The following is an 18,524-nucleotide window of genomic DNA, read 5'->3' on the forward strand; positions in this document are numbered from 1 at the left end:
ATGGAATTGATATCAAACCATCTCTAGTTTGTTTTACGGGAGTAGGAACATTTTGGCGGGAAAATTTCATGCCTTTTCTTGCTTTTTAAATTTTTATTTCCGTTAAAATGGATAAAATTCATTAAATCTACAAGGAAATAGATTTTCTTTTAAAATTGTTGTTCTTTTGAGCTAATAAAAGGCTATTTATAGGAAAATTTAATCATCAACCTCCTTCTCAGGATCATCATCATCACCTTTTGACCCCTCTCCCTTTGAGAAGCCCTGCCAGTCGGAAGCTTCGGATTCCTCATCTTGCTCAACTCCCACACAGTGGATTCCATTCCTCAGCATTGGTGTACCCTTTCCACGTCCCAGGACTCTCGCACTGAGTACCAGCTTTAGTTTCTCTTCGAAATTCTGAACATTCACCAAATGCAGCTCCTCCCGAAGGAGTTTCTCTTTATGCGCCAGGAATTCCACCTTTAGATCATAGTGTCCTCCCACTTTTCCCGTAAACTCGATGTATTTGCAATTGACATTGGGTAGGCACCTCTCATCTCTGCTTAGTGCAATCCTCTCACCAAATAGGAAGGCTGGTGACACCGTTGAAGGCAGCTGCAGCTCCAACAAATATCGATGATTTATCTGTAGGAATCCCAGATGAACCAGCACACCATCCTCTCCACTCTTCTGGTACACAATACTGTTGTCTGCTTCCAAATTCTCCTTTATGGCTGATTCATCAAAGTGCACGTGATGATCGTGATGATGAGGATGACAATGGTCTGCTGAAATGTAAAAAGGAAAAAAAAAGAATATCCTTAAAAACCTTGGAAGGATGTCAAAATTGACGATTTTTGTAGTAAATCCCATTTAGCTGCACGAACAATTTAAAAAGGCTTTTCAAGTCGATTGGATAATAATTTTTTTTTGGCAAAGATTATTATTTCAAGTTCGTAAAAGGCTAAAGAGAGAATATGTAGGTCATTCCCACTACACGAGGGGCTTATCATTCCGTTAAAAAATATACTTTTTAAAGGAAAGAATTAATCAAAAATAGACAGATAATCATTTGTTTCTTATCGGAAATTAATGGTTAATTAAAGTGTTTTCTTTACGACTTTATACATTATTATTGTACACAAATTATCATAAAGCTTATCAGTTTTGTGTGGGAGCCTCTTCAAATGATGATGAACTGACAATATTGCGTGCTATCTTTGCATTCGACGCATATTTTCTGCGTAATTCTATTTTTAAAAAGACTTCCTGGGAGTATTTTCTTTCTGATACTATTTTTTACCTCTTCCTCGATACTCTAGTCTAGCCAGATAGTTAGATTAGTTAATTTTAGAGATTTAAAAACAATTTCAATTCCTGGAAAAAAAGAGTTTTCAAACTCTTTCGAGAAGATCCGGAAGATAACACTAAAACTTACGAAATAAATAAATTATCCAAAAAATAGGAAAAATCTATTTAACTGCAGAAAATCATTATTATTTTTCCCAAAACTTGTTCAATGCTTGACTAATAAGGAAAAGGTTTAAAACATCAAAGTGGGGCATAATCAGAAAAGAATTTTATCTAGAAAAATTAACATAAAATTATCAATTTAATAAAGCTAAAATTCCCATTATTTTTTCAATAAAAGAAAGATTTTACAAAGTGATTAAATATTTATTGAATATATGATTATTTTTATATAATCTGCACGTTTTCTCAATGAATATTCCAAAAAATTCATGGGAAAGACTTGGAATTTATGATCCGTGCTACAATGCTGGTTTTTGCGAGAGAGAATTGCGAGATTAGGATTTGAGCTATTAAAAGAATCATTTTAATTTCTGCAAAAACAAATTATTCAATTTGTCTTCTACTCTTAGCAGTTGTTTAGCATTGAAATAATTTAAAAACTTGCTTATGTTGGGTATGTTTTGTTGCGAAATGATTAGCCCCACTTCCTCCTAATAATGCTTGGCATCTGATCATTATTTTGTTTGCCACACTGTATGGAAATCTCAATGAAATTTAAATGGAAAAGTGCATTTGGCGGCTAATCGAAGGTCTTCCAGTTTAACTCATCTCATTTCTGAATTTTCTCGCACTGAAAGGCGATTTATTAATATTAAAATCCACCCAAATGCTCTCTCTAGAATAAAATATATTATTCTAAAGGTCAAATGGTTTGAGATAGTGTGACTTGGCATCAAACTGACCCTTTTTATGAAAAATTTTAAAGGATTTTTCAATGCCAAAGGATTGATTTAAAACCAATCACAAGTTTTTGATTAATTTAAGCCAAAATACAACTTTTTTGCAAAATAGTCACGCATGTTTGATCATGAGTTTAGTCAGTGATTTAGTAGAATTTTTTCTTTAATAGAAAACACAAATTGAATGTGCTAACATCAAGTTCAGTGCGCAATTCTGGGATGTTATATGTTCTGGTTGTGCGAATCCCGTGAATGGAGGAGTTTTGATAGCAAAGAGAGAGCACTGATAGGGAGTCTGATAATAACAATGGTGCGCGACATATTAAAGCTGCCACCACTTGAAGAGAGGAGCTCTATTTTATTCCCACTCGCTTATTTACCTCACACGCCAACAGCCCGAGAGCATATCCAATTGTATGCTATTTGCTCAGGGGCGCGACCAGGAGGGAGAGATCGCGGAGAATTCACGTAGGTGCAAAAAAATTGGACTTTTATTTATGGCAGAGCGATAGAATGAAAATGATTTTTCGTTTATTTGCACAACAAGCAAAATTCAACATTCTTGTTGTTCTTTGGCTATTGGCATTTTAGGCACGTTCTCACATCCCCCCGGCACGACCGCTATTGATTGAGAAATATGCAAATTTTTTTTCCATTTTGCTAATCTCTTCTTTCCCATAGGAAATCTACCAAAAGGATCCGGAGGAATTTACCTGAAGACGCTGCGGCGGTACTCATTTTTTAGAAATGCCTCCTTTTCTTCTTCTCGAGGGAATTTCTTTAATTTTGGGGCTGATGGGGGCACTGTAGCTGATACTTTCGGAAAGGATCAATAGAAAAATTTCCTTGAAGGTCCCCTTGGTCTGTCCATTACTTTTCTTCACGCCACTTCCACTAGAGAGATTGTAAATTATCTAAATTGCCCCAGAATAGATACCATGGAGATTGCAGAGGAAGCCACGAATGAAAAAACACAACCGAACACAAAAAGAGTCAATTTTCAACTGATTTTTATCTTCAACTTTTATCACATGTGTGGCGGTAGTGGATCAGCTGTTTTTGACAGCTACATTTTTTTCTCCGTGCATCGAGTTTGTTGTTTTGTTTTGTTCCCAAAAAAATAATGCACAATTACTATTCCACGTGATAAAATAAAAAGTACCACAAAAACCACAAAAGGGCAGAGAAATATAATGTCGGAGTACACCAAGAGTCCAGTTGTTATTGATGGTGAAGCAATTGAATCAGATGACGGTGAGAAATGATTCCTCCAAATCGAGATTTCTTTGACCCAGATTTTTTTAAAATTTCTTTTTTTTTTGTGCAGAGATCGTATCATTTTCCAATGCCTACCTCCCAATCCAGACTGCCACAGAGCTGACGGAGTCTTTTATGGCCTCCAGTGCATCATCCCCATCAAGATCTGATCCACAATTCTCGTCAATTTTGCACAGGAAACTCTGTAAGGTCACCTTCCGGAAGGAAGCCTCTCAAGATAAGTTGATTGATGAACTCTTTTTATTTACTTTTCAGACGAACGAAACGAACAACTTTGGCGTCATATTTACAATTTTGTACAATCAACAGTTGTCTCAGCATCCAAACAAATCATTGCTGCTGATCAGCAACTTCTCAAGAGTCAAGTATGTTTTCTTGAGAGACTTTTTCACTTTTTCTTTAACTTTATCTTTTTTTGCAGATTATTTTACAATCGGTGGCATCGGCTGTGAAAAAAATGAACACATCTAGCACGCAAGTTCTGGAACGCGTGCGTGATATTGCCACTGCGAATTTTCTTCCTCCAATAAAAATGAGATCTTTATGATTAAAAAAAAAAAAAGATTTTTTTGCATTGTTGAAAAGCGCGCGCAAAAAACTAAGATAACCGGAGAAAGCGTCGACTAAATGATAATCGGGATAATCGCATATGCGGTTACTTTGAAAGGTTTATTCGTCGAATAAATGAGCCGAACTCATTTGGAAAAGAAATTATTTTTTAGTTTAATTTCTCGGCTCCAATTTATGCATCAATGTGTTTTGCTCCCGGAGAACCTCACATGGCCTGAAAAAAAAAAAAAAAAGATATCGAGACAATAAAAGTTTTCCCAGCAATTCTCACTTCAAAAGAAAAACTTTTAAGAAGCGCCATCTGCAAACTGAATTGCAAAATTGTGGGGACAAAAAGACAAACAAGAAGAAGAAAAGGAAGAAGAAGAAGAAAGTGATTCACGTCCATTGTTTTTTCACACGCAAAAATTCCTCGTGCAATTTCTATTAAATAAAAAAGAAGCAGCGCCCCATTTAATTCGCAACAAGGATGCCGAAGAATAAGGGAAAAGGAGGCAAGAATCGCCGTCGTGGTAAGAATGAGAACGAATCCGAGAAGCGAGAGTTGATCTTCAAGGAGGACGAGCAGGAATACGCGCAAGTGACGAAAATGCTGGGAAATGGCAGACTGGAGGCGATGTGCTTCGATGGAGTTAAGCGACTGTGCCACATTCGGGGGAAATTGCGAAAAAAGGTCAGTAAAATGGGGCCACTCTGTGGGGATTGGGAGAATTGCGTTGCAAATAGCATTTTTGGGTGGTTTGGGAAAAGAAAAAGATGGACGCGAGAGATTTTTGCATTCGTGGTCTCGTGGGACTGGGGGGGCTTCCAAATCAATCTGTTCAATGTCCAAGGTTTTTCCTGCCCCTTCTCGTGTGAAAGTTGCCCCAAAAAGTGTCATTTTTATCATTGAAAATGTTGCATTTTACATGGGATTTATGTGAAAAGCTTCTGTGCAAATTATTCTAAGAAAAGGCCAGGAGCCGAGGACATCCGAACCCCCTCTTACGAAGCTTTGGCTTTAGGGAAGAGTCTTCTAAATACGACCTCTCTGACCTTTTTCTTCAATAAATTGAAATGTTAAAAAAAAATCTTTTTTTGTTTGTAGGTTTGGATCAATCAGGGAGACATTATTCTTGTTGGCTTGAGGGATTACCAGGACTCAAAGGCAGACGTTATTCTCAAGTATACACCCGATGAAGCAAGGAACCTCAAGACCTACGGCGAATTCCCTGAATCTGTGCGCATTAACGACACAATCACATTCGTTGAGGATGGCTTCGATGAAGATATTGAATTCGACGATTACATCAGTTCGGACGAGGAAGCAGATTCAGTTGATGCCATCTGATTTCCTGCCAACTAAATTAAAAAGCAGCGTCAGCCTCTCTTAGAGGTAAACTCTCAGAAGAGACGAGTGGGTGGCTTAGAGAAAGTTGATTGAGGGATTTAAAGAAAAAGGAAACACTTTAAGATGTGAAAAATCTAATTAATTACACAAAACAAAAAATTTACTCGTTGTTCGTGCAGAAATAATAAGAACATAATATCCAAACAAAAAAAATTACAAGTCCTTCAAACCTTGTTTTCCAAGATGAATGGAGTTGTGAATTTTTTCACGCAGAATAGGTATAATTATCAAATTTTCTGTTACAATGACAAGTAGTTATCTTTCTCTTTTCTGGCAAAAAGCAGAGATGAAAAAAATGTAAAAAAATGCACTTTTAGTATTGAGAAATTTGTTTTTTTTTTCTATTCTAGATATTCTTTGGTTCATTTAAGATAAAAGAAATACATTTATGTAAATTTCAACGTAATAAATCCACTATTTTATTAATTTTTCCAATTTTTATTTTATACTTTTTTCCCTTGGTTATGCACATAGGATGAACTCTCACGAGAAATAAATCTAATTTGTCTATATTTATCAATTTATTCATTTAGAGATATTCTTTTTTATGTAATAATTATTGGTGACTATTGAATTATATATTATTGTATTAAAAAAATATGAAATAAAGGAATATCTTAGTAAACAAAACACAAGTTGAAGCTTTCATTCAAAAGTTATTTTTAGAACAAAGATTCAGACTGCACAGAAAGATCTTTTTTGCGCTTTCTTAGCTATAGAGAAAATTCTAAGTGTTTTGAAATTGATTCTAAAAAATCTAACGATTAAGGACACATTCCGATGATTTGTTGCCCTGTGTGTGGATGGAAATGATATTAATGGTTGTATGAAATAGAGAACAATTTGATGAACTCATGCTACTATTCAATTTGTAGACTATACATATTACAACAGTATTGTATTGCCTCGCTATGGTGACCTCTTGAACCCTCCTTCCTATGTTGTGTGTAGCAGCTCTGATGCTGATTCAACACCCACTTGCTCCCGCGAGCGCGAGAGATGCGTCTTGGACGGACGGAAAAGTGAGTTTAATTGTTGTAATTGGTAATGATGGTCGATTAATCAATTACTTGTTGGACAATTTGAGAACTCACAAAAATTCATGTTTTACGGGCATGAGTAAAATATCTTCTTTTTTTCCCCAAATATTTTTCATCCACTGGACATTTATTTCATTTTCTCTTTCAAGATCATCTTACACATGTTCTGTTCACTAAATACAATTATATGGAATTTTATTAGCCGGCTTCAAGAGTGTGGGGCGGGGGAGAGACGTATGAAAGGGTCAGATGATGAGTTACATATAGCATGTAAATTATATATATAAATTATGGTGTGGGGGATTCCAGCCAGAGTGAGATGGTTTGATGCAAAATTGGATGGAATCAGTGGAGTTGCGCAAACACTGCAGGCAGGCAATGGGAAGGAGGGATGCCTCTAAATTACCAGAAATTTTCTGAGGGCTGGCAGGGTGGCCAGGAGGAGGAGGATGGTGCCACTGAAGGCGCCTTCGAGGCGCCTAGAACCATTCCGGCACACCTTTCGTACATTCGTCGTGGGTAGTCCGCGTCGCTTCAGGAGATTCCTCACACTCTGAATGTCCTGTGGAGGATTTGAGCAATTACATAATTATTATAAAAGCACAAAAGCTTGCAAGAGTAAGATAGATAAGAAAAAATTCAGCTTTTACCTCGAAAGTTAGGGTGTTGGGCTGTCGCGAGAGAACAATGGAGAAGAGTGTCCCGCTGGGGAAGTGTTGGCAGAAGGTGAGAACGAGGTGATCTCCCACGGCTTTCATCACCTGCACCGTGCCACTGAATGTCCCATGCTCCAGTTCAAATGGCCCACCACCCTGTGGTGCCGATGTAATCCAAAAGCCACGTCGTGATGCATTGAGACGCATTGTGTACTCCAGTGTCTTCTCCCTTTCATCCCAGATTAGCTTGAGGTATCGATAATTCTGCCGACTATTTCTGCCACGATATGTATTCCCGTAGCCATACTCCCCAGGACGAGGACTCCTCTCCGTGGTGATCATTTCATTGGTCACCTCACCCAAGTGGATCACCACGCAGGAGTTGTAGACCAGCTCGCGCTCCTCATTGTCGTGATGTGTGTAGATTTCACTGCCGTACCACAAGCCCATGATCTGGTGGATAATTCCACGAGGAGAGATTACTTAATTGGTGCTAATTGGTGTGAACTTGCCAGAGAAGACTAAATGAAGGGGCAAGGCTTTGGGATGGTTTGGAATTTTTCTTGAGGAGCCAATTTGAGGGATTTAAATTTGTCGTTTGATAAAATACTTTTGCGGGAGCATGTAGGGCGTTTTCTGTATTTAATTATATCCGTAATCTAAGAGATGTTTTTCTTTTGATCATAGAAAAAAGATTCCTGTTGTTGTGATCTTAAATAATGTTTTATTTTATGTAAAGAAATTGTTAGAATTGTTATGATAAGATTAGAAAACATATAGGTTGACCCCGATCTTTTGCCCCCCATTTCATGGAAATCTTGGTTGTAATTTCAATTTAATTCGTCATGCAATGATTTATTACATTCCTTTTTTTATTTACATCACATAACTTCTTATGTTTTATGTTTCAATTTTAAATTAAATTTAATTAAATGATCAAACTCAATTCTATAAATTAAATGATTTATTTGAAATTCGTTTAATAAGAAATGAAAGAAAAAATGCGAGAAAATGCCTTTTAGCACGCGTTTCTATAGTTTAAATATAATATAGCAACTATAGCAAATAAAAATTCCTCGCAAAAGAGGGCAAGGGATTCATGCCACTAAAAATGCAAAAACACGCCCATGCCGGGTGTGCTGCTGGACAAAAGGAGAGTGTTGAAAAAGAAAAAAAAAAGAATTAATAAATACGGGGACAAAGAATAAAATGTTTGTCCGGAAGTTGAGGGCGTCAATTGGCAATTTGGATGGTAGTCCAAAACACATAACAGTGGGAGCACTTGACAAAAAAAAATTCCAAATCACCACCCACTTGTTCAATATCCAAATGACTCTGCGGATTGAGATCTTGGCAGTAGAGCGGTGATCCTGTGAGCTCATCATCCGCCACCGCAAGGACAGCTAGGAAGCATGGCACAATTAAACTGATCACTGACTTCATTCTCACGCACTTTACCGATCAATTGAACTCTGTCTCACATTCAAGAGTAATTGTCACTCAATAAATTCCACTCTTTATGGGCTCTTCTGGGTGCGTCTGCTTTCAATTCGCGCCGGAGACTGACTAAAGCCGACCCAGTGGTGACGCTCTAATTTTATTTGAAGGGGGAACCATCAGGAGAACCTACACACTATACCGTCCTCGCAACAACTCATTCGAACCCTCTTTGTCTGCACACAAAAGGCAAATGAGGCAGCCCCCCGCTTACACCTTACCCAGCATGTGGCAAGAAGCACTAAATTCGCCTAAGGAGTCAGCACAGCCCTCGAGGATTTTCCCACTTCTTGGGCTTCGCAAGAAAAGCTGCGCTATATACCGCGATGATTCCTTTTTTGGACGTTGTGCCACACAGTTCAAAAAATGGTGACCCACTTCAAACAATATTTTAGCAGAAGAGGAGGAGGACACAAAGGCGTGGGCAGTAAGAATGCCTCCATGAAGCCATATGTGAGTGCTCTTCACGCACGTGAAGCATTTCCTCATTTTTTTTAATCATGGTCAGTATTTAAGGATTTTTATTTAGAGAACAAACAAATTATTTTTGAATAGAATTCGGTTGGCTGAAAAGTTCAAGAGCTTCTGGATGAAGCATCATACATAAATTAATTTACATATTAAGAATAATTTTATGTTCAACGAACTTTTTGAGCAACCTTAAAAATATGTTTCATACTCCGTCAAGGTTGGGGGACAAAAATCAACAGAGCCATTACTACCACTCCGCTATATACGAAAAACTTCCTCCCCTGACAACGAGACAGGAGTGTGCTAATGTGAAAAAGCATGCAAAAATATAGCAACGGGTCTGGTGTATGTTTTGGCGCCAATTTGTCGCATCCTGGAAATGGAAATGGCCTGATTGCAACTTAATAATCCTGCGCGGGTGTAAAAGAGGGACTCCCAATTAGTTGCAAGGCAATTTTACAATCCCTTTCGCCAGTGATTCAGACAACAGCAACATAATGTCTTGATCACCAAATGCAATTGAGAAAGGCAAAAGATGCTGTGAGAGGAAGCTCACCCCACGCAGAGGCAACAAAGACGCTCGATTAATTGAATTAGCACGTTGAGTGATTTCTCCAGAGTGTGATATCGAGGGAAGTTGCGCTAAAGGAAGGTGATTCACGCTTATTTACACAAATTTCAAGTTTATTATAATTTTATCTTTTAAAAGGAATTCTCACAACAATATCACTAAAAATTAATTAATATCACTAATCATAAAATATAAAATAAAATAATATTGGGTCTAAAATACTTTTTAAAAAACGTCTCTCCCGTCTTAGAATCTCGTATTGTCGGGCATTTTCATAAAATAAGCCACTTTGTCCTCAGGCACGCGGTAGTTGTGAATCCAGCGGCTTCCTTTGCGCAGGGAACCGTCAATCCCATCTTTCCAGACACCCTGAGGCAGATAAACTGCAAAGAAAACAAGCGTATTAATCAGCAGAGTGTCTTCTCATGTCACATACAAATTAGATTATATTGATATTCATGAGTTCTTGAAAAATTGAGAGGAAGCTACCATTTGATCTTGAAAAGATCTCAAAATTAATGCAAGACTAAATTATTCATATTCTGCGAATATTTTAATTACTCGATTGATTGTTAATCATGCTCTTAATTAACATGAATTAGATTTTAAGGAATGTGTGAAAAGAAGTTATTTTAGTATGTGTCTGTTACAGAACTTGATATATTGCTTACCTTCTCGCTGTAATTGTCCCTTCTCGAGGATAGGTGCTACAATGAGATCCTCACCAATTGAAAATTCGTCATTGACATAGAGACAAGCCGTGTCCTGAGCATCCAACATCCAGAGAGGTCTAATGAGTGGTAGACCCTCATTCATGGCATCACTGAGGTACTTCTTGAGCAGTGGAATGACTGCCTTCTGCCGAATAAGCGTCAATTCCTTTACTGCTTCCATTATCAGCTCACTCTTATACTCTGACGGTAAATGAGTAAATCTGATCACAGGTAGGAACGTTGCCAGTTGCATCCAACGTAAGTAGAGTTCTTGATCCGGAAGTGGAGGCTCTTCCATGAAGTAGAATGATACAGTTTCATTGGAAGCTGAAGGAGGGAGCAGATAATCTCCACCAATTGGACCTATAAATTAAGAATTTTTTACTGTGTTGTTTGATGATGAAAAGAAAGATTCATTAAACTTACCTGGCATTATGAATGGATATCCAATGATGCCGTATGTCAGAGCACTGGTCACGACAGTTCGAAGTCCTTCCCAGGATGAATTTACCGGAGGTAGGCTAACAAAGGCAGGTGGTCGAGGAACAGTTACTGCACTTGATACTCCAATAACACTGATAACACCCTCGAGGGCAGTTGTGAAGATTGTTTTATATTGATCCGGATTGTAGAGGGTTTTATTGCACTGATAATAGTGGGGCATGTTCTGAGAAGTTCCAAAATCCAAGTAGAATCCATCAATTTTGTAAGTTTTTTGAATCTTCTCCAGCTTTTCAATGAGCCAAGGAATTGACGCATTATTTGTGATATCCAATACTCCTGCACTTGCAACACTTTTATACCTCGTCAGGGCAGGAATACTTCTCTCAGATTGCCTCTCGTAGACTAGAAGTTTCTGCGCTACAGACTGAGCGAAATTATCACTATCCGTGCTTATGTATGGCTGAACTGAGAAGACAATCCTAAAGCCACGACGATGGAGAATTGTAACGGTCTCCTCGAGATTTGGGAATCGTTCAGTTTCCAGCGTAAAGTCTCCAATGTGTCTCTGCCAGAATTCATTGACCAGCACATGGCCTAAACGGAGGAATCCCAGTGCGATTACGCGCTCAGTGTAGTTGTGGATGCTGTCTCCCGTGATACCTTTCCCGCCAGAAGATGGAATTTGCCAAACTGGCTCCTCCAGAAGGGAATGAACAACATTGATATCATGCTCTTTTAGTCCATCCCAGAGACTCTGCTGTGTCATCTGCTGATGCAACTGACGCATATTGTCGCTCGTGCAAATTCTGTATTTCAGCTCAGGAAGTGGCGTAAGGCGATTGACAAAGGCAAAATGATCATGTTTCGCACGGAAGCACATCTCGCCTGATTTGTTATCGTTCATGCTGACATATAGAGGGGATTTCTCATCCACCTGAATTGCCACACCGCGTGAACTTATAAAGTATCTCTTCAGGACATTTCCCCACTGCTGTCGTTTAGCATCACCCGTGATGAAGGGTGCAAATGGAAAGGATTCCGTCTCCAAAGGCCAGTTCCCACCACGTGTTAAGCCACCCCCATACCAATGTCCTTGACCCATAAAAGACTCATAGCAATCCGTAGGTAAAACATCCGGAGACAGTGATTGCCAACGAATCGTGTAGCAGGGAACAGATGGACTGAGTTCCTGGAAATTGAGATACATCCTCGCCTTGCCATCCCATTCCAGACACACACTTCCATCTTCCAGCGTATTATTCGTGAGGCAGTGGTAGGCTTTCTCTGAATGTATAGTCGTACCCAAACGACCAGTTACCATCAGAACACCCTTTTCGTTGTAGATTCCAATCACACGCTGGCCCTTGTTCAATTTTACGCGATCAAAGTAGGAACGAGCAAGCACCTGCTGGTTGTACATAATGTACGCATATCCCACGAGGAAGACGATGATCAGGAACAAACAAGCAACAAAGGCCTTTATCTTGAAGTCCTTTGATTTCTTCTTTTTCTTTATCATCGATGGGAACATCTAAAAATAAATACGTGAAGAGTTCGTTGAGCCTTAAGAGCTTTTGTGTATGTATATGTGTATTAATTTAGTTGCTAAGCTTTAGCTCTGTTTGTTATGTATAATTTTTGATCAATATCTTTTGTTGCATTACATGCAATTTTTTCATAATTAAAAAATTTGGAATTAAATAAATTATTTTATTTTTACTTTTTCAGGATTCATTAAACTTTGTTTCATTGATAAGTTTCAAATAAAATTTTTGCCACAATAAAATAATAATTTATCGCATTGAAAAATAGTAAATAAATTAGATTTTTTATATCACTTCAACGTCTTTTCATTGTCAGCATGAAATAAACCACAATTAATTAATATTAAGAAAAATAAATTCTTATCCGCCAAGATCATGATCAAAATCAATTCAAATCAATTTGCTGAATTTTGTTATTTTTGTGGTTTTCCGTATAATTTTCTTCTCAGACAAAATGCAGCTAAATCAGCTAAATGAGAATTTAAAGAAAATTATTTAATATGACGCCCGGCATTTAAAAAAAATAATACAAAACACGCGGATAACAAATTTATAGGTGTACCAATTCCCGTTCTTCTTCCCACAAAATGTAACTTTGTACGTCTTGGATCATCTTGCGTTTACAACTCACACTGATCGCATCCAAAAGTGTTGAATAATTTATGAATAAAATGCAAACAAAATAGCAAGTGATATCGAGGCATTTCCAGATTGCGCCAGATTCCCTTCCGATTAAAATAATTGCGTGGGAACAGCAATATCTTTTGTCTCACCTGAATCTTCTCCTTGAGCAGAGATGCCAGAGAGCTAGCACTTGTGATGGAATTTTGAGTGGTGACACTCTGGCTGTCGAATTCGTTGGCAATCATCTCTTTGTCGTTGAGTCTCAGGGCAGGAAGGGGTGCAATGGAGGAGCGTCTCTTTGTACGGAAGATATACCTGTGTGTGCGGGAGGAGAAAGCAGAGTGATATATATATATAGAAGAAGTTTAGACAATATACCAAAAAAGAAATGTAATGAGGACTACTTTGTGCAAGATGGTGCTATACACTAAGCGCAATGGCTTCCCAGCGACTGTATCCAATTTAATAATTTTATTAAATTGCCACTTCAGCAGGAAGACACTCTCGTATTCTCTGGCCCGAGTTTCACTACACAATTCCGCCTGGGTACGATCAAAACAAGTCTCTCACTCCTCTCCACACTACATGGGGCTTTCCAGAGCTATACGAGCTTCGGGTACCGTCGGAGATTCTATATTCTCGCCGTCACCTGACCCAGGCACGCACTCCTCGGCTATATCGCGAAAAAAATCTTTGCTACGCTGATAATCCATACACGGGATTTGCTCCAGAGCAGAAGACTTTTTTTCTCTTCGCTAATTGCTCAAAATTCTACATATATGTATGTACGTTTAGCATGACTACATGGAGCATTTCGCGCGTAAATTGCCCATAGCTCGCGGAGAATTTATTAAAATTATTAGCACTGCCGCGTGGAGTTATGCTTACCCAGAAAATTGTGCTTTTTGCTCCAAAAATTTTTACCGAAATTCTCTCGAAGGTCTCGAAGCGAGTTGTGTGAGAACTACGTCGCAAAAGATTGATATACCACGAGTGTGGATACTTTTGTTCCGGAATTTTTATATTCTTTGATTTTAGACTTTGATCTCGCACGCAAAGTCACATAATGTTGAGGAATATGAGAAATGATTGAATTTTAATTTATTCATAAAAACATATGTGGTCGTAAATAATTTATGAAGGGTTTTCATTCTCAGACGAATATTTAAGTCACTGAAATATCTCTTTGGTTTAAATTAGAAGAATTTTTTTGAAGATTTAAATGCCCTGAAGAAGATCCTATTATAATCGATCGAAAATAGATTTTGGCCGTGTTCTACATTTTATTTTTCGTGAAAATTTCATTTTGATACGACATTAATTTCAAATAAAAAAATGTATAAAAAATTTTAGGCATACAGCTAAATTCTTGCCCTTCTACCGCTAAGTAAATTAAGCTTTTCTCCTTCATTTGCGGTCAACTGATTTGAGCAGAGACTTTCTTATCGGACACCGTAGCTTTGGTACTGATTTACAATCACTGCGCACATGATTTACTTTGCTATCAAATGGCCTCAATCGAGCTTAATCAAAGCTTAATCAAACTATGTACATAACAAAGCACTAAACTTACTTCTTGGCGGGTTTCTTTTCCTCATCCTCGGAAGATTGTTCCGTGTCGGGTTCAATGCTACACACCATGGATTCACCATCATCCTGGAAAGGGAAAGTGAAAGGAGATCAGCTGGAGAGTTGACTGATTTGATAAGAGAAGAAATTTTGATGTGTAGGCTTAAATGGGGATTTGTATATAGAGCAACACCTGACGCTTTTTCTGCAAATATGCATGAAATCTCTGGAGACTGATTTCACTGCCACTGTATTGCTCCTCGCCAGATTCTTCCGTGACGTCATACGCCTGATAGAGACCTTCATTCTCAATACCTCCGTGGCGTTTTAAATTTAACCCATCATTGCAACTTAAACTCTTTCCGTGCTTCCTTATCTCATCCATGCTAATAAGTTTATATGTGGTCAAAAATTGGCTATCATTACAGGCACGATTGCAAAAAGGCAACACACAAATTGCTGTTTTAGTTTTGAAAGTCGACGGTTTTTTTCCTCAATTACATCACAATGCGATCTCGCACGACAAAATATCCCACTTGTGCAACACTTCTTGGGCGACAAATTTCAACTGATGAAGAGCGAGTAGTTTCACAGAAATCCCAAAGCTCTATCCGTCATACTCCCGCGACTTTTATCACAAACTGAGAAAATGAGTGATAATTACAGATAATTGCAATTAAACTGCACTCACAGAGCGTAGAGGAAAGTTTCCGCACACACTGGCTCTTCATCCATTAGATATGATAAGAGACTGTGAGAGTTTGTCACATCCAACTGCGAAAGGAGCACTCAAAAAGCTCTCCTTGGATTGGTGCACAGATGATGAAAAAAAAGTTGTTGGATTTTTTTTTTATTATATATTGTGTGCTCAACTAATTCACTTTTATTCTAGCAGCAGAGGGTGAAGCTGTTGGATAAGAGATTATATGGGGAAAAAATCTCGCAAAATTTATTACACCATTATTTTCAACTTCCACGGAAAAAAAATAAGACGTGGATGATTTTTGGATGGAAAATCTTGTCTGCGGTGAGGAGATATAATATTTAGAAAATTAGCTAAAAATTAGATTAAGGAAGAATCTTTTGAGACATCCTGTCTACAGTAGATAGAGCCACTTAAAGCCAGTCAACCCTCGCATTGTATTTTCTTATCAATTAGTTTGTCTTATCTCCTTTGCTTGGAAGGAATGATTGAAGAGTTAAAAAAATATTGCACACCTTATCCACGCATTTTAATCCGGATGTTTGGAAAAAAAATCAGAACGAAAAAATAGGCTTTGTGGATAAATTCTTAAGGTCGATTAAAGCTTTATGCGAGATTACAAATTGACCAATTGATAAGAAAAAGTAATATATGATTAAAGGTAGTTCAAGGAGGGAACGATTTCCTAAAACCATTTCCTAATTAAAGCTCAACTTGGCATTGATGGATAGATAAAGATTGGGTAGGTATGAGTCTTAGTTTGGCTTGAGATAATTTATTTTTCTCAATTTTTGCCCTATGGAAAATGAGAAAACTTTTCAATTTATTCGTTAAATTTTCTAAGGCATAATTTATCATTACCAAAAGCTCTATACGCAACACTGCACTGTATTATTATTATTATTTATGATACAAAACTGTGTCTTAGAAAATGTTGTGACTATGTTTTCTTATCTGAGTCATCTTCTTTACATTTTCTTATCATTGTTTATCGCATCTTTGCGATGTCTCTTGTAAAAGCTTTTCATTTTCGTCTGTATTGTGTAGGACGATTTTCCTACAGGGGCTATTAACTACCCTTATTTAGAGAGCTAACGGGTCCCGAACTGAATCGGACGAGCGGCAATGGGTTACTGATACCTATGAGTGCCTGATGAGCGGCATAGAGCTAACGACTCATCTCACTCTTTCACCCAGAGCAGTCCAACCCTAGACACACATAGTGCCACAGCTCAACATATATTACGGTAGAAGGGTTTCTCTACCGGGGCACATAGCATTGTTCTACAATTGTAACAGTTTCACAACAATGTCTACCTTATTTTCTGAGGGCTTACGGAATTTCCGGAAAACTTCGAGCTATTCACATGTTGTTTTGCAAAAGTGCGTGCGACAAAAAACGTCATTGGATGTTTTGTTAGATATAGGTATATAATATCTAAGAAAATATAATAAAATTGAGACTACTCCGCACTGATAAGCATTATGTATTTGCACGTCTCTTATAAGATTACTCAACTCTTGTCATTGTCAGTTTCATGGACCACCGACCAAGAGGAAAATTCCTAAAATTATAGATCAATTTATAAAGCGAGCTTATGAATAATACTTTTGCATATATTCTTTTTACATAATAAATTCTATTTTTTATCTGGCTAATCTTGTATGTACTCTGGACACTTCATAATCAGTAAATTTAGCTCTAAAGGTAGAGTCGCAAAGATATTGTTCGTGAATTGCCTCAAATTGGCTTTTTAGACGATTGTGTATCTTATCGGGAAGCTTTGATGAGCGTGTGACACGGATGGTGATTTATTGGATTGTCAATTTGTCGTCGTGATCTTGTGATTAAGCAAAGAAAGCTTTTTTTACCATTAATATGGAGATTTAAGAAATTTTAAAAATCTCAATATTTTTCTTTATATTTTCTGCACGAAACTTACTAAACTATCCAAAAATTTCACACGCAAATAATAAGAGTATGAAAATAATGTTGAGGAAGAATTACAAATATTTAAGTTTCTTGTGCATAATAAAACGTTTTATGATCATCATCCATTGAACAAAGCTTTAGTTTGCGAACAAAATTTCGTAATTGATGATTTATGCTCATAAAGATTCCTTAAGATGTCGAGTTTTACCTTCTTGGCTTGTTTCTCGCGCACTTCTTGCGCAGCATCATGGACCGCAACGAGAGTTTCCAGATCAGCAGCATTGAGAGTTGGTAGTGAAATGGAATTTCTCCTGAGACCACGTTTTTCTCCACTTTCCCTCTCCTTGAGTGGTCCTGGTTCTTCATCATCACTTGTAACATTCCTAATAGGTCACACGCGAGATAAAAGATTAATGCACTTTCAATGAAAAAAATCTTATCAGAAAATGCAGACAAACCCAGGTGTGTCAGCCTTGCTCGATGAACTTCCTGATGCTTGTTCTTCTTGTGGAATCTTAATGTACAGAGGACTTCCATGTGTTCTGCGTGCCATCAGTGATCGCCGACGACGTGATTCCTCACTGGACACCGTTTCAGCACTGCTTACAATCACTGTGGCCGAATTTGCACCATCCACTTGCACGTCGTCATCTGCCCACGGAATATTGTGGGTATTTAAACCACCAATTGCGTTTCTTCCTTCGCCCTTGCTCATTTTGTTCCTCTAAAGTCAGTCTAATTTATTTGGCGGGAATATGGAAGAAGTGTACAATTAGCTGGAATTCTCCTTGACACACTACTTTTCGCACTGGGAAAACATTCCACCCCGGTGTGGATTTTTCACACACAGGGGCTTTTATTAGATGTTTTTTTGTGATAAAATCTAAAACACAATTTGTACGTCTGGATTCTTCACTGCACTATATTTATAAATTGTACAACATTAAGTCACAAACTCAGACACTAAATCGCACGTGACTCTATTCTTAAGAGTCTGGACACTTGGCGAAAAAAAACTGCTATCGGGAATTCACTGACCAGAGAGAGATAAGGTCACGAACCAAAGTATCAGTGTTGCACTTGAAATTTTCTTTTAAAAAAATCTTTCGAGAAATTGAAAATCTCTTGAGGGGTTTGCAAACCGATCGAGTGATCTTCCCTTCGTTTGCAGGATCAGTGATCACTGGTTGGCGGAAGATCACATTGGTCAGGTAGTAGTGCCTGGGTGGGCAGTTAAACTTAAACTGTGCCTCCCACTTAGGCAGGTGAGCACCTTGAGTCTCTACCTGGCTAGTTCGTCGCGTTGAATAACCAGTCGATCACTTA

The 18,524-nt window shown here is 37.9% G+C and overlaps 5 protein-coding genes across 9 annotated transcripts; 2 read left to right on the plus strand and 3 right to left on the minus strand.

Moving 5' to 3' along the window:
• Window positions 1-73: 73 nt before the first annotated feature.
• LOC129786250 (UPF0687 protein C20orf27 homolog) lies at window positions 74-3,241 on the minus strand. Of its 2 annotated transcripts, none has more exons than XM_055821147.1 (2): window positions 2,909-3,241; window positions 74-767 (listed from the first exon to the last, which is right to left on the minus strand). In XM_055821147.1, the coding sequence occupies exons 1-2, from the start codon at window positions 2,931-2,933 to the stop codon at window positions 199-201; spliced, it is 594 nt and encodes a 197-aa protein (XP_055677122.1). In that variant the 5' UTR covers window positions 2,934-3,241; the 3' UTR covers window positions 74-198. The 2 variants fall into 2 exon arrangements, with proteins under 2 accessions (XP_055677122.1, XP_055677113.1); XM_055821138.1 differs by having other exon boundaries at window positions 74-770; window positions 2,909-3,196.
• Window positions 3,242-3,278: 37 nt separating this feature from the next.
• LOC129786271 (uncharacterized) lies at window positions 3,279-4,222 on the plus strand. The gene is made up of 4 exons (XM_055821171.1): window positions 3,279-3,449; window positions 3,523-3,657; window positions 3,729-3,838; window positions 3,895-4,222. Exons 1-4 carry the CDS (start codon window positions 3,389-3,391, stop codon window positions 4,018-4,020), a joined length of 432 nt encoding a protein of 143 aa, XP_055677146.1. The 5' UTR covers window positions 3,279-3,388; the 3' UTR covers window positions 4,021-4,222.
• A 65-nt stretch (window positions 4,223-4,287) lies between these two features.
• LOC129786262 (eukaryotic translation initiation factor 1A, X-chromosomal) lies at window positions 4,288-6,068 on the plus strand. Its single transcript, XM_055821159.1, has 2 exons — window positions 4,288-4,716; window positions 5,131-6,068. The coding sequence occupies exons 1-2, from the start codon at window positions 4,513-4,515 to the stop codon at window positions 5,371-5,373; spliced, it is 447 nt and encodes a 148-aa protein (XP_055677134.1). The 5' UTR covers window positions 4,288-4,512; the 3' UTR covers window positions 5,374-6,068.
• LOC129786241 (uncharacterized) lies at window positions 5,860-8,787 on the minus strand. The gene is made up of 3 exons (XM_055821124.1): window positions 8,444-8,787; window positions 7,124-7,582; window positions 5,860-7,035 (listed from the first exon to the last, which is right to left on the minus strand). The coding sequence occupies exons 1-3, from the start codon at window positions 8,570-8,572 to the stop codon at window positions 6,871-6,873; spliced, it is 753 nt and encodes a 250-aa protein (XP_055677099.1). The 5' UTR covers window positions 8,573-8,787; the 3' UTR covers window positions 5,860-6,870.
• Window positions 8,788-9,763: 976 nt separating this feature from the next.
• LOC129786279 (myogenesis-regulating glycosidase) lies at window positions 9,764-18,502 on the minus strand. Of its 4 annotated transcripts, XM_055821183.1 has the most exons (7): window positions 17,657-18,502; window positions 17,407-17,581; window positions 14,567-14,649; window positions 13,143-13,308; window positions 10,808-12,356; window positions 10,340-10,744; window positions 9,764-10,051 (listed from the first exon to the last, which is right to left on the minus strand). In XM_055821183.1, exons 1-7 carry the CDS (start codon window positions 17,911-17,913, stop codon window positions 9,915-9,917), a joined length of 2,772 nt encoding a protein of 923 aa, XP_055677158.1. In that variant the 5' UTR covers window positions 17,914-18,502; the 3' UTR covers window positions 9,764-9,914. The 4 variants fall into 4 exon arrangements, with proteins under 4 accessions (XP_055677158.1, XP_055677165.1, XP_055677183.1 ...); XM_055821190.1 differs by lacking the exons at window positions 17,407-17,581; window positions 17,657-18,502 and adding an exon at window positions 14,756-15,393; XM_055821208.1 differs by lacking the exons at window positions 14,567-14,649; window positions 17,407-17,581; window positions 17,657-18,502 and adding an exon at window positions 13,882-13,960.
• Between the last annotated feature and the right edge of the window lie 22 nt (window positions 18,503-18,524).

The sequence above is a fragment of the Lutzomyia longipalpis genome, chromosome 1 (assembly GCF_024334085.1).
Source record: "Lutzomyia longipalpis isolate SR_M1_2022 chromosome 1, ASM2433408v1".
NCBI classification, from domain to species: Eukaryota; Metazoa; Arthropoda; class Insecta; order Diptera; family Psychodidae; genus Lutzomyia; species Lutzomyia longipalpis.

Excerpts from the sequence above, each read along its gene's own strand:
- LOC129786279 (XM_055821183.1), bottom strand. The coding sequence starts at position 17,913 with ATGAGCAAGGGCGAAGGAAGAAACGCAATTGGTGGTTTAAATACCCAC. Across the intron at positions 12,357-13,142 it reads TGCTCAAGGAGAAGATTCAG|ATGTTCCCATCGATGATAAA; the intron begins GTGAGACAAAAG and ends ATTTATTTTTAG. Across the intron at positions 10,052-10,339 it reads GGGACAATTACAGCGAGAAG|TTTATCTGCCTCAGGGTGTC; the intron begins GTAAGCAATATA and ends TTTTCTTTGCAG.
- LOC129786250 (XM_055821138.1), bottom strand. The coding sequence starts at position 2,933 with ATGAGTACCGCCGCAGCGTCTTCAG. Across the intron at positions 771-2,908 it reads TACCGCCGCAGCGTCTTCAG|CAGACCATTGTCATCCTCAT; the intron begins GTAAATTCCTCC and ends TTTACATTTCAG.
- LOC129786271 (XM_055821171.1), top strand. The coding sequence starts at position 3,389 with ATGTCGGAGTACACCAAGAGTCCAGTTGTTATTGATGGTGAAGCAATT. Across the intron at positions 3,450-3,522 it reads AGCAATTGAATCAGATGACG|AGATCGTATCATTTTCCAAT; the intron begins GTGAGAAATGAT and ends TTTTTTGTGCAG. Across the intron at positions 3,839-3,894 it reads AGCAACTTCTCAAGAGTCAA|ATTATTTTACAATCGGTGGC; the intron begins GTATGTTTTCTT and ends CTTTTTTTGCAG.
- LOC129786241 (XM_055821124.1), bottom strand. The coding sequence starts at position 8,572 with ATGAAGTCAGTGATCAGTTTAATTGTGCCATGCTTCCTAGCTGTCCTT. Across the intron at positions 7,583-8,443 it reads GTCATTTGGATATTGAACAA|ATCATGGGCTTGTGGTACGG; the intron begins GTGGGTGGTGAT and ends ATTATCCACCAG. Across the intron at positions 7,036-7,123 it reads CCAACACCCTAACTTTCGAG|GACATTCAGAGTGTGAGGAA; the intron begins GTAAAAGCTGAA and ends AATCCTCCACAG.
- LOC129786262 (XM_055821159.1), top strand. The coding sequence starts at position 4,513 with ATGCCGAAGAATAAGGGAAAAGGAGGCAAGAATCGCCGTCGTGGTAAG. Across the intron at positions 4,717-5,130 it reads GGGGGAAATTGCGAAAAAAG|GTTTGGATCAATCAGGGAGA; the intron begins GTCAGTAAAATG and ends TTTTGTTTGTAG.